Source organism: Anser anser, assembly GCF_964211835.1.
Source record: "Anser anser genome assembly, chromosome: 4".
Classification (NCBI taxonomy): domain Eukaryota; kingdom Metazoa; phylum Chordata; class Aves; order Anseriformes; family Anatidae; genus Anser; species Anser anser.
The window spans coordinates 67,370,990-67,384,793 of NC_139724.1; the positions used below are offsets into that span (position 1 = coordinate 67,370,990).

A 13,804-nucleotide genomic window follows, 5' to 3' on the forward strand; every position below is an offset into this window, starting at 1 on the left:
GGAGGCCGAGGGGAGACCTGATCACTCTACAACTATAGAACCATAGAATATCCCAAGTTGGAAGGGACCCACAAGGATCATCGAGTCCAACTCCTGGCTCCACCCAAAAATTCAGACCATATGGCTGAGAGCACAGTCCAAACGCTTCTTAAACTCTGACAGGCTCGGTGCCACGACTATGTCCCTGGGGAGCCTGTTCCAGTGCGTGACAACCCTCTTGGTGAAGAACCTCTTCCTGATGTCCAGCCTGAACCTCCCCTGTCGCAGCTTGACACCATTCCCTCAGGTCCTATCGCTGGTCGCTAAAGAGAATAGATTGACGCCTGCCCCCTCCACTCCCCCTCGTGAGGAAGCTGTAGACAGCGATGAGGCCTCCCCTCAGCCTCCTCTTTTCCAGGTTGAACAGGCCAAGTAACCTCAGCCACTCCTCGTATGTCTACCCCTCTAGGCCCTTCACCGTCTTTGTAGCCCTTCTCTGGACACTCTCCAACAGTTTCACGTCCTTTTTGTACTGGGGTGTCCAGAACTGCACACAGTACTTGAGGTGAGGCCGCACCAGTGCAGAGCAGAGCGGGACAATCCCTTGTCTTCCCTTGATCAACTAGATGGGTGATCTTATCATAAAAGGAAATCAAATTCATTAAACAGGACCTACCCCCCATGAACCTATGTTGGCTGGGACCTATGACTGCATGGTCCCCCAGGTGTGCTTCGATAACTCCCAGGATAACTTTCTCCATAATTTAACCAGGCACTGATGTGAGACTGACAGGCCTGTAGTTACCAGGGTCTTCTTTCTTGCCCTTCTTGAAAATTGGCACAACATTTGCCAGCTTCCAGTCAGCTGGGACCTCTCCAGATTCCCAAGACCATTGAAAAATAATTGTGAGAGGTCCTGCGAATAGGGAATACAAGGTTGTGATAGACTTTCACTGGGCACTCCTGCATGCAGGATGCTCAACATTGCCATTGAGAATAAAATAGCTTCACAGAAGATCCTGTCTGAAAAAATTATTTTTCCTCACAGGCAGGCATGGGAGGAACGAGCATCCCGCAGCGCAGGGCACCTTCCCTCCCACACAGCCTTGTCCCCGTTCAGAAATGTCTCCTCCGAATCACTGAGCCGGCACAGCAGGCACACAGATTTGGCCAGGGAGAGGCCCCATCCCACCACCTGCATGGCCACCAGAACCCAGCTGCCACTGCCACGGAGGCACCGAGGCCAGCACCAAGGGAGCCGACCCGTCTCACCAGGTGGCACATGAGGAGCACAGCATCCACAGGCTCCATCACCCAAATTTCTTTCCATAGACGGCCCTGAGGGCTCCCACAGGCCGTGCAAAGGGAGCTCAAGGAGCTCCGACACTCAGGCTATGCCAGGGCCTGTGTGGGGACTGGAGCTGGGCACCGAAGGGGAGACATTGGCGAGGAACTCCTGCCTCCGCGTGGAGCTGCAGTGCACGTGCACACAGGAGCGGCTGCTGGGGGACATGCTGTGCTTCCTCCACCGTCCTGAGGACGAGCTGAAAAATCAGGACCCAAACCTCCTGGACACCCTCTGCAGTGGCTCCTACTTGGATGTACAGAAAATGGCAAAGTGGTTCTAGGAGCTGGTGACAGAAGCCTGCGTGGTTATGCCTCAGTCATCCCAACTGCAGCTAATGGTGCTGCCCTCCACCCGCTTCTGCAAGCTCAGGCTCACCAACGCCTCCAAGGAAACCCTCTCCATCGAGATCATGCTTGGGGTAAAGCAACACAACTCAGACACCTTCCTGACCTTCGAGTAGGCAGAGGCCATTGTTAGCAGCACCACGAGGTGGCCACAGAGCTGTGCTGTGCCAGAGATTCTTCAGGAAACACCTAGGCATGCTTGGCACACCTTCCACCTCAGACATCTGCAGCTCTGTGTTTGTATCCTGTTAAGCACCAGTTTTGCCACCCATGCCTTGAAGACAGCTGTCACGCACCTCCTGACCACCATCTCTGTGGCAAGCATGCACAGGAGGGATTTCCAGCCCCACACCAGCGATGATTATGGTGGCTACAAAGATGACTGAGTGACACCCTGCTTGCCACATGCCCCAGAGCTGAGCATGCTGCCCATGGAGAGGATGCTGCTCAGTGGGCAGTGGGAATTGCTCCTCTGTGTCCTCTCCACAGCAAAACCACCCCTGGGAGAGGCACACCCCATGCAGCTGAAGAGACTGCTGCAGGGAGGCTTGAAGCAGAGACTCCTCTTTCCAGCTGGACAGTGACCACCTGGCCTCCTGGGGAGTGTCCATTCACTCCGTGAGCTTTGACCTCTGCAAAAACTACAATATATATTCTTTACTTGAACAAATGCTTTGTCTGTGAGTGTCTGTACTACACTTGGTCAGGAAATGCGGGCATGAGGTGCTGACAGCTTGGCTGCCACAGCATCGGGGAGGACTTTGCTGAGGAGCTGATTCCGTGGGCTCCAACTGCGCTCATCGCTCATTCTGGAGCTACAGCTCTGCTGCCTGTCCTTGCTCCTCCAGCAGGGCAAGGAGAATAGCTCAGAACCCTCCACAGTGCCGCATGTTGCCAGTGTACTGTATGAATCTGAGTATGAACCATGCCCTGGGAGCCCAACATCATTGCCCAGGATGACTGCGGGGAGGCAGAGGTCAAGCTCTCCATGTGGGGAGCCCCCTGCACAGGGGTGAGTGCCATCAGGGAACACCAGGACTTTGCCTGTGCTGACTGCTGCACCAGCACGAGCCTCAGGGACAAGCCAACGCAGAGCAGCGGCTCCAGGAGCTGGAGGTACCAGCAGAGGAGTCCTACAGCCCTACGGGATGGGAGCAGCGTTCGGCAGAACATCACACCCCGTTGACCATTTGGGCCCAGTTCAGACTTATCTAACCACTGCTAACGCTGCAAATTAAAGGCATCCCAGAACGGATGTAAGAAGGAAATGAATAACCATTTTGGATGCTCTGTGGGCAGGTGGGAGATGCAGCAGCCAGGCTCCCAGCCCTGCTCACCACCAAGCAAGGTCACTCACCAGTTTTAGGGAGTTTAAAACTGGCTGGGGCTGCCCAGGACACTGAGCCCATTTAACAGCACTGGCCCAGCAGGCTGGCTGCAGTGAGGAGAGTGAAAAGGTGAAAGGTGACTGGTCACAAGAAAATGGCCTCAAGTTGCACCAGAGCTTGTTTAGATTGGATATCAGGAAGAATTTATTCACAGAAAGGGTGGTTAGGCTGCCCAGGGAGGTGGTGGAGTCCCTATCCCTGGAGGTATTTAAAAGACGTTTGTATGTAGCGCTGAGGGACATGGTTGGTGGTGGACTTGGTAGTGTTCGATGATTGGACTTGGTGATCTTAAGGGTCTTTTCCAACCTAAGTGATTCTGTGATTCTATTCTATATACACTACTCTTTACACTCACATAGCCACACAAGGACAGCAGAGACAGGCTAGCTGAGAAAGAAAGGCATTCTATCCTGCCAGAAGCTTTCCTGCTAGACATGCAAAATTTCCCCTTTAAATTCACATGGCTCCTCCTTTAGCCCTGTTTATAGCAAGTCTGTGTAGCAGTGAGGAGGACCTGGCCTGAGAACTTCCAGTTCCAGGGAAAACAGCAATTAGCTTACTGTCAAAATCCAAATTTCTTTAAATAGGGAGGAGAAGAAAAACAACAAACAATCTCTTTCCAGTTTTGAACTGAACAGCTTTGATGTGGAAACCATTAAAGAGATGAAGACATTACCGAACACAGTTTTAAAGTTCCTTTCGCAGCACTGAAATTCTATTTAAGGGTAAAGCTAAACAAAACAAAACAAACAAACAAAAAATGCTTATGGGCTTACAGAGACCCTAATGATACAACTCATGTGCACATCATGAATTAAAGGCACTATATCCCATAAAGACAGGAAGAAAACCAACCCTGTTTTACAGATGGAGAACTTGGGAATGAAAGAAAGATTAAATCACTCACTCAATGTCACATAAAAAATCTAAGCAGAGGAGGGAAATGAACCTACATTTTTATTTCTGAGCGAGTATCTTAAAATTTTTCAATATTCTTTCTTGGCTGTCTGAATTTCTCTGTATCTTTTCTCAGAAATGTAAGCACAGTACTATCAAATTCATGGCACTTGGCATGCTTTGTAACAGAAAATTTAGATGTGTCTGGTCCAGAATATTTGCATCTTGGAGTTAAACTTAGCCCTAAGTTTCTCCCAAAATACATTAGAAATTGTTTCTGTATATTGCTTTCCTTTCGATTGCTGGTCTTCAGTTTGGTGTAAACTTGCTGTTTTCCTCGAGAAATGGGACCATACAGTTTCTGGGAACATTCATTTCTGTCTCCTGCATGACCCTGATTCAATGGCTCATGTTTTCAGCATCTGCTCACACCACACAGTTAGTTAATTTTGGCAAAGGCAGATAGTAATTGGAGTTACAGACAGAACAGAGGGAAATGATTTGGCAGCACTAACTGAATAGTATGTGCAAAGTCATGCACTCAAGTAAATACGGTTCTTATCATACCTCACATATTTAAGGAGAAGCTAAAGTGTTTAATTGGGTTGTAATTAAATTTTGATTAAAAAAAATGACACTCTCAAATAGAAGTTCACATCAAGATATGAAGAAAATGCACATCTAAGGATTCCACACTTCATTTCAGCTCAAGGGGTTTGCTGGCAAAGACTTGCTTATCACCTTCTATAGGCAGTATAATTGAGTTTTATGCACAGCGTAAAACTCATACTTTCAGAGCTCACCAGGATGAAATGTCTTTAATATATAATGGTTGCCTGGATGCACTCTCTATAATTACGTTTGCAGACAGCTGCCATTATAAATGCGGTTTTCACATGCTTATAGCTTTAACTCAAAATTTTAGGGATAAAACATTCCACCAGTGCTGCCAACTTGCATAATTTCAATCACAAGACTCAGAGTCCTTGTCAATTTTTTCTATGATGTTCCATCTCCTGGAGTCATATGAAAACAAAACGCTATTTTCATTAAAAAATACTTGTGAGCAGGAGTGGGGAGAGGAGGTCAGAAAACTTTTATCTGCTGCAATGAAACATATGAATATATGGGCAAATATCTCAATGGTTCCAAAACTAGAAAGCAAATAAAAGGAATCCCCAAATGTGTGATTTTTAATAAAATGACAAAAACTGGAAGGCTGTTCTGAGAATACTTTGTAATGGAGCATGCTCCATTAATAGTTTAAATTTTCCCACACATAAGAAAAGGGAAATCATTCTCTTTCTTACCACAAATGCATTGTATTTTATGTACACACACACATTCATGCACAGGATCTGCCAGGAAAACACACTATGTATTGAAATATTTAAAATATATGAGAAAATATAATCAGAAAACAGAAGACCTTTCATATCTTTGGATAGCTTCAAAACTAAATGCATTTAAAATAATCTGTTATTCCATCACAAGAATTTTAAATATGACAATTGCTGTTACAACAGTACAGTCAGTAGACTTCAGAACTGCCTCTTTCAAATGCAGATATGGAAAAAGCTTGTGCAGCCTGAACTGTATTGCAATTACTTATTTATCTTATAGGAAGGTCTTGAATCCCCCACTGGTTTAGGATATAGAAGTGAATTGCTTTGACTTTGTTGACATGAGGAACAGAAGGGAAATATTTTCAGGTACGCAGCTGGAAAGATTCCCTGCCCGAGTCAGCTGACAATGAAGGGTGAAGTCAGTGGAATTTTTGCCAAGTGGTGCGTCTGGAATATTTCTTTGTTTTAAAAGATCTTACTACAAAAGCAGTAGAGTTTACTATAAAACCTTCATACCTGCGTTCACCTACAAATTTATATAATTATTGTTTTTTATTTTAAATGACACACTATGACTGCATGCAAAATAACTTACCCTACTTTCATTCTTTTTACTTGCAAAGTCAGATTAATCAAATTTGATTTTTCAAGCTACCTTCAAACACCATGTCACCAGATAAAAAAAACATGAGCTATGCAGTAAAACCAAAAAAGTCAGCTGCTTGCTAACCATACTCTCCCACAAAGACCAGCAAATTCTGAGTAAAAGTACTAAGTTTGCAGCTGGGTTGTTGTGGTTAATCTCTCTGGTACCTGATAAGGAATAAGACTGAAAGCCCCGCCTTGTGTTTGAGGAGCTTGTGAACCTCTGTCCTGGTGGATACCATTGGATGAGTTCAGGCACAGATTGTGCTTACCACAGGGGTGTGATCATATAGCATCTCTTGTCCACCCAGTACCTGTTTTCATGAAACTCACAGGAATTTAATGACTGCCACTGTCTCCCATGCCAGGCAAAGAAAGGAGTAACATCGCAAGTAAGTTCAGAAGTAATTAGGGAGAAAACTGATAGTTTTGCTTCATTTCTTGAAGTACATTTGCTTAATTTCATTATGCACTACATATGTTAGTGTTAATCTTATCCTCTTTAACAGAGCACCAAAGCTCTAATAGCACTTTACAGAGAAGTAGAAGAGACGCCCCATGGAGTTTACCATGAAATTTGTAATTTAGAAATTACAGGAATTAGAGGAAAAGCAGAAATTTTTCACCTTACCCGTGCTGTAAGTCCTTAAAAGAAATGTCCTTTACCTTGTATACTGGAAAACATCCTCAAGCCTGAAAAGATTCATCTTTCTGTCTTATTGCCATTTGAGTAAATTGGGGATGAGATTCCAGCAAACTAGTAGTCAGCAAGCCTTTAGTGTCTGTATATCCCCTTAAAAATATTTTTCTGGCATGTTTGAACAAAACGAACCCTGTATCCTTTCTTCTGCATCACTACCACAAAGACTGGCCATATAATGGCCCCTGGACGAGACAGGGCAGGAGGCATCGCTGCTGCATGGGGAGCATTGCCCCTGCAAGGTGGCACAGAGATGCAGGCTGCATTTTAGGCCATAAATCTGAGCTGGGTATGGTTTAAATAATTTACCATCCCAAGCTGCAAGTAGGAGAGATAAGGAATACTGTCTAGTGGTGAAAGCAGGGGAACATGTCACAGCCCTCACAGATTCTGCTCTGAGATCTGCAACAGCTTGTATTTGAGATCTTACCCAGGAATGTAAAGAAAATTTATCTCTGAGAAAACAAGCAAATAGGATGTTTGTAGTTCCTTTTTTTTTTTTTTTTAAAGTAACATTGTTTTTCAAGGTGCCAGTCATACAAACACACTGGTTCACGGGGTCACTGGCCACCCCCTGCAAAGCCAGGGTATTCCTGCTGTCCAAGTGTACAAGTAATCCTGCAGGCTGGCCACAGCTCTGACATGCAGCTCAGCCCTCTGAACCTCCAGGTGATGCCTCCATTGCTGGCGGTGATGTGTGGTGCAGAATGAGCCCAGCCTGACACCGTGAGTTCCTGAAGTTACTTGTAAACCAAGAAGCACTGTATGGAAATCAGTTGTACTGAGCACGCATCCCCTAACACTTCTATCCAGTCACTCTAAAGGCACTTGACTTTACTCAGCTACGCCACACAGATAATAACCTCTTTGGGGAACATTACTTAAGCCAAGAAAGTAATGTTTGAAGTCTTTTGAGATCTTCGGCTGGAAATTCCCCCAGAAAGTAAAAGCAAGCATACAATGTTTACAGTCACAAGCCCAGTTTTGTGCCAATTTAAACTGGTAAACAAAGAGCTGTGACAGTAGTTTATTCTTCAGTAAAACTCAGTCCGCATTAAGACTGGAGCCCAGAAGTTACTTGGCTCCCTCACTAAGCTCCGTGTAGTGAAAAAAGATTTTTTTCAAAGACTTTTACTGGAGATGACATACAATTATCTGAGATGGAAGTTGGGTAGGTCAACCTGGATAACTGTCCTGAAGAGTGTTGCAGGGTCTATGAACGACACAATCTTGATTTTTTTCTTTCTTACAAACCCTAAAATGAAGAGATGATGCAAAATGGCTGCACACCATAAACAAGAAAAGTTAGCCAAGGGTGCATAATGTTAGGAAAAAAAAGAAAATCAAGGCCAGGATTCCAAATGATAGATTACCTCTGATGCACAATAGATAAACGATGAATGATAAATCAGAAATACATTTTTTGCAGGAGTCATTGCTAGGAGGAAGGGAAGGCCTTGGGGTTGGACACCATGACCATTTCCTTCTTCCGCTGGTCTTCTACAAGAAGCTGCTTCAGAACTTAATTTCTTTGGCATCCACGTATTTTTAATACTAAGAGCAGTTTTCTGTGGCCTTGTCTGAAGGTCCTGCACACAGAACACATTCATCTGGATGAATGAAGCCACTAAACAAGCATCTTCTTGTAATCTTCTTAGTAGTCCTTTTATTTTTAATGTAGCATGTCCCAGGGATCCTGACAAATAAGTGTGTAGTTTCCATGGGTCTGTTGGATGTGCTGAGACAAACAGGAAGATTTAAGACCTCACTTGACCACAAATGCACAAAAGTGCACACAGATGCCCATATACTCAAGCGCACATGGAAAAAGCTTATGTTTGGGTCAGAGTGTGTAACTGCATACATTTTTTCATGTACATTTTTGTGGGAACATTTTAGGACTCAAGTTTGGAAAATTCCACTGCTTTATGTTGCACACTGTATTACTGCTATGATCTCAGCTCTAGGCTGGATTTTATACTAGTTACACTCGATGCTCTGAAATCTTGACAGGCTCTTTGGTGACATCAGCTATCTTTTTCTTCATCAAGCATTTGTTAGCTGGTAAACCTGAAACTCCCTTTGTGGTTTCCAGTCTAGACTTCAATTTGCAGTAGCTTTATCAGCTGTTTTCTTGGTGTCATCTTTAAAAAAAAGGTCTAAAATATTCTGCATTTACTTCAGTTCTACTTCTTCTAATATCTCTTGTCTTCCAAATGATATTTTTAAATTATTTGCTTAAGCAAATGTATTTTATACTGATTACATCTGACTTTAAAAAGATCTTCTGTTTTAGCTTTCATGGGAAAGTCTAGCCTCCAAATCCATTTTGAGCTTTTCAGGCTCAAGAGTAAAGCTTTAATTTGTTACTTACATACAAATTTATTCATGAGAACCTGTTGTTGCCAAGTGATAGCATGGCTCCACTGGCATGTATTGGCACAGTATCTTTGACAGAGGTGTGTTAAGATTAAAAAATATGGATGCAGAGACCCTTCTCATCATTAGTCTCTGAATCTGTCCATTTTATTACCTACAGAAATCACGCATAGATGACAGAGAGCTGGGGGGACAGAGAGCTCATGCCCTATTGAATGACAGGCAGAAGCAGCTCATACCACTTCTTCAAAGACAAAACAGTGATCTCTTGCTTGGTATAAGAAATTACTACATAAATCTACACATGAGTTTCAGAAGCTCATTTTAACTAAGAGATGCATGAAGAAAAAAAAGATATATTCGAAATTAAAAAGAAAAAAAAAGTTTTCTTAAATTTTTAAAAACACAGAATGAATGCTTCTTGTTTTCTGAAGAGCCATATTTCTTGAAAACCCTGGTGCTGTTGCAAGAGCTCCGCAAACCGTTTTTGGTTAGCTGCTGGGTTGGCAATTTAATTTGTACTGTACAGAATGCAGCAGCACTGAGGACTTGGAAGTTGAGCATACAGTAGCATTGCCATGTAGTTGAGAGAGGCTTATTAATAGAGAGCTTTGCAGCATGAAGAAACTACATAAAGTGTTGTCAGACTGTCTCCACGTGCTTTGCAGATAAGCATACTTTCCAGCCATTCACTTCTGGCACACACAATTGTGCTAACATGCAATGTGCAAAACCTTTTTTTTTTTTTAAATAGCAAGAGTGCATCTGGGATATAGAAAAACCTAGCACTGCTCTGCCTGTGTGAAGAATGCTTTAAAGACAAAGTAAAACAAAACAAAACAAAACAAAAACACAATTTTTATGAAATAAAGTCTGATAAGTGCCAATGTATTCAGCTCTACTAAACTCAAGTTTAGAACAAGACAGGAAATAATGGTGGAGTTAGTATGATCTAACTGAAGTGGAATTCCCTTGGAAAAGAATATGACTGATGAATTTCTTTTCATCTCAGTCAGTATTTCTCAAACTCCAGGTGAGTTAATAGGACACTTGGATGCTACTATATTTTACAACTTAAAACAAGATACTGGAGTTAGAAGAAGCCTAACAAATACAGATTAGTTTCCACTAAAATGACAACACAAAGTGCATTTTTAAGATAAGATACAAACTCCCAGTCAAAACCAAAAGCAGACATACTGCAAACCCCCCAAAGGTATATTCAAATATTGCAAAATAGGAAATTACAGATTAATTTTCCACTTGGTCAATTAGCACACAGCAGAAGTCATACCTCCTAAGCTGCATTTTATGTCTTCCCACTTCTACAGAAAAAAACTGTCATCAGGAAATTCCTACGTGATTAATTCAATTGTGTTTGGAAAAATACAATTTATTCTTAGCACATAAGTACCATATAAGGTTAGATCAGAGCACAGCATGGAGAATGCCTGATGAGTCTTATGCATTCAGATTTTTAATATGCATTTAAAAGGCTGGATTTAAAGGTCTTAAAACAAGCCACTAAAAATGTAGTGATAGTTTCCCACACTACTTAATTCACTGACCTCTATATCTGAAACTGGCAAAGTCCAGTATAAATACTAGTAATCTGGTTGGGATGTAAAACTGCAGCCCTTGCACCAGGATTTTCCACATTTTCAGACACTGAACAGAAAAGGGTTGAAGATGACAAAATCCTATTTCTCAGAATTCTGCCTTCCCAGAACAAACCATAACAGATGATATGTTGCTCAATGAGAGTCAGCCAACTTTAATTGACTTCTAGAATTTGAATAATTTTTCTCCCTCCAGAACAATTCAGACAGGTATCTCCTCAAGCTTAGCTTGTTTAAAAAATGATGGCTGTGACGGTGGTATGTTGAATTTTTGCAAGACAGCCTTGTCAGCAATGCTTATGCACCACTCCAAAAAGCAAGCTGGGTGCCAGGTCCCTTCATATTAGGGAATCTGAGTCACCAAAGCTTTCCAGATAATGAGCTGGAGATGTAAATGGAAGGGAATTGCCACCTCCCTTCTTGGTGCCAGACTATTGTGCAATTAGCAGTGAAAAACATATGCACCCACAGCGGCTGTGTAGTGATGAGCTTACGGTTGCCCAAAGAGCTGCTTCAAGGCCTGAGCATTAAGTCTGGATTTCTGCAGTCCCAGACTGGATGGGATTTAAGTGGTCTAGATTACCTGAAAACTACTGTCTGTATCTCCGATTTAACAGCAAATGAGCAGGCAATAGAAGTGCTTTGTTGGTGGGAAAGCTCTTGGTCAGAAGTCACTCCTTACCTTTAGCCACTGTTCCGCCTGCTCTTTGCTCTGTACTGCCAGAACCAGTGCATCTGCTCCTTGGTGCGAGATTTTCAGCTCGTGCTTCTTCTTTTTGCTGTCTTTGGGGATGTACGTGATGCTGCAGTCATTCAGGAGCAGCTCCATCTGGGGCTGCTGGTCCTTGGAACTTTTGTAACACTGCAAAATGCAAAGGTCAAAAGTTAAATCTCACCTTTCTGAACTTTAGGGAAAAGCTGTTATTATATAGAAATGCTATTTTTAATATTTTCCACACATCTCTTTACCACATACCCCAGAGTTCAGCCAATGCTAACTTTGCATTTCTCTTCATCCTCTTTGTAAAGCAAAATTGCTTCCAGACTGACATTAATAGAGATCTTTTATTGTAGGTACAACATATGGAGGGCATTAAGCTTCTCTGTGTTATCTTTATGACTCAACCTTGACCTTCATCAGGTAGGAAGAGGGCGATTTTGGATATCTGTTCACATGTACCAGCAGAATACACTTGTACAGTTTACGACTTTCAAACCCAGATGCTTACCCTGCCCTCCAGCATATCAAGGCAAACCTACACCAGTGCTCACAAGCTGCCCTCACAAAGGAGCAGGCAGATGCCTTGTTGAGATAAGTAACAAAATTTGTTGCAGTCTGGAGAAGAGGGAAAATCACAGGAGTGTAGTTTTTCAACTAATTTGGTTTAATCTGTCACTGCACAAAATCACATAAATGTTGGCTTACCCTTTAAGGTCCTGCCTAAAACTATGTGAATTGTCCAGTGTTTTTCCCTCAGTAGCAAGTGCTGCCAATGAACAGTCATTTCATGCTGTATCACTGATGACTTGCTGTATGTTTGAATTGGTGATTTGAAGATGCAGGGTTTCACATTGCATCACTTGTCCTGTTGAACTAGTCCCTATTTCCTCTAACACATCAGTATAGATGAGTTTTGTAAAGCTGTCACAGACTGCCAGACTACAGAGCAAGGTTTAACTGTGTGGATGAATGTCCAGTAATTTTATACACTAATGTAAATTGGGCTTTTACTCATACAAATAAGCATGAAAGCTAAAACGGTATCTGATATTAAGCACTGATTAGTACATGCATACATAGAATAGTTGAGTATGAATGTGATCGGAAAAACACATACAGATTTTACATGTCTGAGGCAGTGTTCATGCCATGATGCAACTGTCAGGAGTACAGTAACTGTTAGAGGTTATAAACACTTCAACTTAGGCTGAACAAATAGAGCCACTCTCTGCAAACCATTCATGATCCTCCCTTCCTCTCCAAGGCCAATTAACTTAAAATTTCTCCAGATTGGTCACAGATTTTAATTTTGTAACATTAAAAAACTTAAGTTTTCAAGCTATGAAACCTTGAAAACATATAGCATTAGTCTCTTCAAGAAGCAATCAATAGCATATGTTTTCCTTTACATTAAATTAGAAATTTTATTTATAATTACTAAAACTGAAGTATTTATGTATAAGTGACTTTACATGAAAAACAATTCCCTACTAAGTGTTATTCTTAATGTCTAATTCAAATTAAAATATTTTATGATGACAGCTGCATGACTATGCAGGCAACTTCTAATCCCTAAGAACATTTATTTGTTTTACTTGCATATCTCATAAGTTATATCTCCTTCAAACAATAAACCAATCTTGTGTAATTTAGTCATTAGACTCCTATAGGGATTTTTATTTTCTTAATCCCCATTATAGAATTACTGAAAGACACTCTCTATAAAGAGAAAAAAGCTTTTCAGAGCACACATGTGGCTAAAGGAAATGAAAAGAGAAAAAGATAGCATATTTCTATATAGAACAACAAACATAATTCTATAAGAAATACTGTGTGACTTCTGAGAAAATGTTTCTTTCCCTTTTTCTTCTTTCTTCTCTTCAAACTGTTATTTGATGGTCCTGAAATCTGACATGATTCTGTTATATGCTGATAAAAATGTGGGCTAAGGATAATGGCATTACAACAATATAATACAAACTAAATCATATTCAACATTCCTTTTATCAATTAAATAGAGCTGGATGCAAAAATTAAATCCTCTGTAACCATGGGAAACTAGAAATGAATTCCAACTATATTTTCAGAAACTTCTTACCCAGATATTGCTATTTCATATCCTGTTATTTCCTACACAGCCATAAGCATAAATGTACTTGTAAACAAACACACCTAAGCTGTCTTGTACTAGTATGGAATGATGAGGTTCTACAGAAAATGTTCTATCCTCTGTTAATCAGCCTTTAATACTTGGGATATTACAGTAAATACCAGTTACATAAACAGCTATAACTGTTGCAGGCACCAGATAGGAAGACAGGGAGTGTCTAAGACTCCAAATGATTTATTATGGTACGCCTTAGGTTGCTTTTAATGTCAAAGAAATGAATGTCTCCATTAATTAGACTCTTTTCAAAAAACAAAAAGACTTCTATGAG

At 41.7% G+C, this 13,804-nt stretch overlaps 1 protein-coding gene across 7 annotated transcripts in view; it reads right to left on the reverse strand.

The window, feature by feature from the left end:
- The window catches only part of AFAP1 (actin filament associated protein 1), a 119,444-nt gene that overhangs the window by 30,480 nt on the left and 75,160 nt on the right, over positions 1-13,804 (reverse strand). For all 7 annotated transcript variants that reach the window (XM_083834489.1, XM_083834488.1, XM_083834485.1 and 4 more), the window contains one exon: positions 11,328-11,507. In XM_083834489.1, coding sequence (XP_083690615.1) covers positions 11,328-11,507 — 180 coding nt within the window. The remainder of the gene's footprint in view (positions 1-11,327; positions 11,508-13,804) is intronic.